A 5,000-nucleotide genomic window follows, 5' to 3' on the forward strand; every position below is an offset into this window, starting at 1 on the left:
CCTGCAGATGCTCTGACCCCGGCCTCCAGCCCCTGCTCTGGGGTGTGTGTGGCGGGGCCTCTGAGGCTGGAGTGCAGAGTGTGCGCTGACCGCGCCTCAGGCTACCACTACGGCGTGCACGCCTGTGAAGGCTGCAAGGTGAGAACCGCACACACCGCCCAGAACCGCACACACCGCCCAGAACCGCACACACCGCCCAGAACCGCACACACCGCCCAGAACCGCACACACCGCCCAGAACCGCACACACCGCCCAGAACCGCACACACCGCCCAGAACCGCACACACCGCCCAGAACCACACACACCGCCCAGAACCGCACACACCCCCCAGAACCACACACACCGCCCAGAACCGCACACACCGCCCAGAACCACACACACCGCCCAGAACCGCACACACCGCCCAGAACCGCACACACCGCCCAGAACCACACACACCGCCCAGAACCGCACACACCCCCCAGAACCACACACACCGCCCAGAACCACACACACCGCCCAGAACCACACACACCGCCCAGAACCGCACACACCCCCCAGAACCACACACACCCCCCAGAACCACACACACCGCCCAGAACCGCACACACCGCCCAGAACCGCACACACCGCCCAGAACCACACACACCGCCCAGAACCGCACACACCCCCCAGAACCACACACACCGCCCAGAACCACACACACCGCCCAGGACCAGAACCGCACACACCGCCCAGGACCACACACACCGCCCAGAACCACACACACCGCCCAGAACCACACACACCGCCCAGAACCAGAACCGACCCATTACACACCACCCAGAACCGGCCCATTACACACCGCCCAGAACCGGCCCATTACACTGTACAGAACCAGCACCTGACAGAACCAGTGTGTAGAGCTTACACACCATCAGAGTGAACCAGCTGGGTAGGTCATTGAGTGTATTCTGCTGTTCTGTTTTCAGGGCAGTGTGTCATTCACTGCATTGTGTGGTCAGGTCACACGCCTGTTTCTCACTGCGCAGTTGTCAGTAACGCGTTGGTTCACCTGGCGCACTGGGTGCTACTGCCGTCTCCACGACGACCGCTGTGCTCCAGCACGGTGGGTTCTGGGTTCAGTGAGGTCATGACGGAGGCGGTGGAGGATCATGTGATCAGACCTGCCCTGCCTGTTGCTCAGGGCTCAGGCAGGGAGCCAGCTCTCAGCTCCCCTGCCCTGTAAGTGCAGCGATTGCTCAGAGATGCACTTTGATCTGTGTTCATGGCTGAAACACGTTTATCAGTCCTACACTGCGGTGCTCACAACAGACTGATGTCCGTATTTATAGTCCTTGTGCAGAGAGAGTGATTTACTGACTGCTATTGATTTTGGTTTGCTTAATCAGAAGCACTTAATCAGAAATTGTTATTGTCAATGTGAAAAATAATAAAAGGTTATTACACATTAAGCAGGATTATACAATTGCTCTGTAAAGATTCTGCGTTTTCTCCCAGAAGATTTCTGACAATTCTCAATATTTTGTCTCAAAGTTATGTGCTATCCTTTCACTCACAATATACAGTATTTGATGTTTTTCATAGAATAATTAAATGATACAAATTTCAGATACATTCAGCTATCAGCCACATGACACCACCGCAATGTTCATAAACAGAATAAATAATGAGAAGTAGATGGTGAAGACCATGTTATGACATGGAGGCTCAGCGAACTGGATCTTGAGATCCAGGCTTCCATCATGGATTTACTTCTTGTTGTAAAACTTTTGTTTTTGTAAAGTAAATTAAATCCATATGTATCAAACTCCTTGGCTGTCAGGCACATCTTGGCTAATTCCTTTAGGTAATGAGATGATTTGTTGGACTGGACCAAACTCAGGGTGTCTGGTTTCTCTTAATCTCACAGTTAACTCAAAGCCAGTAACAAAGTCTGCCCTGTCTGTGAAAGTCTGTCCTGTCTGTGAAAGTCTGCCCTGTCTGTGAAAGTCTTCCCTGTCTGTGAAAGTCTGCCCTGTCTGTAAAAGTCTGCCCTGTCTGTAAAAGTCTGCCCTGTCTGTGAAAGTCTGTCCTGTCTGTGAAAGTCTGCCCTGTCTGTGAAAGTCTGTCCTGTCTGTGAAAGTCTGCCCTGTCTGTGAAAGTCTGCCCTGTCTGTGAAAGTCTGTCCTGAGTGGATCAAAGGGATCACATTCTGCCACACATGCACATGCTTTGAATTGCTAAAATTGTTTTATTTGTGCGTTCACCCAAAGAGTAATCCACTACCTTCAGCACTGACTGTACAGTTAAGCATTGTTATGTGTTTTTTATATAATCTGGCACATACCCAGGAAAAAAAGATATGAAAAATGGATACTAATGGTTATTTGGCATATGAAGTTGTATTACATCAGTTTGTGTTATTTATATGAACTAATCTGGCCTTTTATTTGGCCTATAACCGTCTAAGCCTGACAGTGAGTCATTCTCTAGTGTCTCTGACTCAAACCATATCTCTTTTCCAGACCATCCCACCCACCACTATGTGACACACCATCACACACACACATGCACTTTGTGTGTGTCTGTGAGACTGTGTGTGTGTCAGTGTGTGTGTGTGTGTGTGTCTGCGTGACTAGGTTTATTCTGCTGGCTCACACTGGCATTTACGGTGTACACGGTCTGCGCACGCTCGTTAAAAGCATGTTTGACGCGTTGCGCACATGCAACATGCCTGTGGCATGTTTGGGCTGGTAGGCGTGTTGCTGTGGGATTCTGCCCGTGTCATAACCATGTTGAGCACAGAGACGGGCTGGTCCACTGTATCTGATCACGCACATACACACACACACACACACACACATACACACACTCAAATCACATGACACCACACTCCTCTGGGAGCAAATAAAACTGGCAGTGTGATGGATGATGTCACCAACAAGTGGCCAATCACAGCGCATTCCTTATCAGGCCCCAATCAGTGCCCTTACTTTAACCCTCAGCACACACACACACACACACACTTCACACACACAAACACACAAACACGCACACACACGCACACACACAGAGCAGTGTGTTTCCTATAACTCGCTCCACACATATGGAGCAGTAAACTGATCAGTGACCCTGCAGCAGTAGAGCTGGATTCTCATAACGGTGGAAAAGCTCCTGACCAGAGACCCTGCCTCACTCAACACCAGCAGAATAAGCATGTTATTTTCCCAGAATGCCCCTGTGCTATGGCAAAGTGGAAGAGTGGATGGGTGTTTTTTTAGGGTGTGTTACATTACATTACATTACATTACAGGCATTTGGCAGACACTCTTATCCAGAGCGACGTACAGTTGATTAGACTAAGCAGGAGACAATCCTCCCCTGGAGCAATGCAGGGTTACAGGACTTTCTCAACGGCCCAACGGCTGTGCAGATGTTATTGTGGCTACACCAGGGATCGAACCACCGACCTTGTGTGTCCCAGTCCTGTACCTTAACCACTACGCTACAGGCCACTCACACGCTCTGTGTTGGTGTTCAGGGAGCTGGTGTTCAGGGAGCTGGTGTTCAGCGGGATAGGAGAGACTGTGATAAAGTAACGTATTGCTGTGTACGGAGCGTGTGCAGTGTCTCGGTATGATCTGGTTTCTGTGCGTTCACACTGTGTCTCTGTTTGATCTGGTTTCTGTGCGTTCACACTGTGTCTCTGTTTGATCTGGTTTCTGTGTGTTCACACTGCGTCTCTGTTTGATCTGGTTTCTGTGTGTTCACACTGACTCTCTGTTTGATCTGGTTTCTGTGTGTTCACACTGACTCTGTTTGATCTGGTTTCTGTGCGTTCACTGACTCTCTGTTTGATCTGGTTTCTGTGTGTTCACACTGACTCTCTGTTTGATCTGGTTTCTGTGTGTTCACACTGTGTCTCTGTTTGATCTGGTTTCTGTGTGTTCACACTGACTCTCTGTTTGAGCTGGTTTCTGTGTGTTCACACTGCGTCTCTGTTTGATCTGGTTTCTGTGTGTTCACACTGACTCTCTGTTTGATCTGGTTTCTGTGTGTTCACACTGACTCTCTGTTTGATCTGGTTTCTGTGTGTTCACACTGACTCTCTGTTTGATCTGGTTCCTCCTGCAGGGCTTTTTCAGGCGGACGATCCGGCTCAAACTGGAATACGAGAAGTGTGAGCGCAGCTGCAAGATCCAGAAGAAGAATCGCAACAAGTGCCAGTACTGCCGCTTCCAGAAGTGCCTGTCCGTGGGCATGTCCCACAATGGTGAGCCAATCACAGCCTGCCCTGCCCAGCCCCAGCCAATGGGAAGAGCTGTTACGGGTAAATTAGGGCTGGCAGTAAGACAGATATGGCTGGGAGACAAGGGCTGAAATTTACAGCAGTGGAGGGTGAGAATGGCTGTAGAATAAGAACAGTTATATGGGGCCAGTTACACAGACACAGATTAATCTTAGTCCTGGACTAAAGTGTGATTTGTTTGGACAATCTCAATGTGAAACTGGCCCATGAAGCTATGGTTCACACTTGTATGAGTTTGTCTTTATGAATGTTTGTGTAAATTAGACAGTAACTCTGCAGTTTAAACAGTTTAGCCCTTCCCAATCCGTCAGTGTTGAGGGGTCTTTATGAATACAGAGCAGATTGAGGGTCTTTATGAATACACAGCTGTGTTGGTATTGATCCTGGATCTGGTTACTGTGCGGATCAGTGAGTCGGATGACGGCAGTCGAACCTGCTCACCTCATCTAAGGAGGATTACCCACGAGCCCCCTGGTCTGCTGGTCATATGACCCATTGTATTTATACATGGCTCTACTGTAGGGGCTCACAGCCACTGTCAGCTGACATCTGTCATTTGGAGGGGGGGGGGGAGGGCTTGGTGCAGGGGGAGGAAGGTCATCCTTCCAGGCAGGAGACAAACTCGATGACCCTTCATGTTCAGTGTTGTTCTGCTCGTAATGAGATGCAGCAACCCTGCCCCACCCCGAGGAATGTGCTCTCCCCATCCTTACACAGAAAGCAGGTGG

At 49.9% G+C, this 5,000-nt stretch overlaps 1 protein-coding gene across 1 annotated transcript in view; it reads left to right on the forward strand.

Annotated features, from left to right (window-relative positions):
* The window catches only part of LOC133135804 (peroxisome proliferator-activated receptor alpha-like), a 27,517-nt gene that overhangs the window by 13,918 nt on the left and 8,599 nt on the right, over positions 1–5,000 (forward strand). The window contains exons 3-4 of the mRNA XM_061253084.1: positions 8–138; positions 4,098–4,236. Of these exons, the coding sequence (XP_061109068.1) occupies positions 8–138; positions 4,098–4,236 (270 nt within the window). The remainder of the gene's footprint in view (positions 1–7; positions 139–4,097; positions 4,237–5,000) is intronic.

The sequence above is a fragment of the Conger conger genome, chromosome 8, assembly GCF_963514075.1.
Source record: "Conger conger chromosome 8, fConCon1.1, whole genome shotgun sequence".
NCBI classification, from domain to species: Eukaryota; Metazoa; Chordata; class Actinopteri; order Anguilliformes; family Congridae; genus Conger; species Conger conger.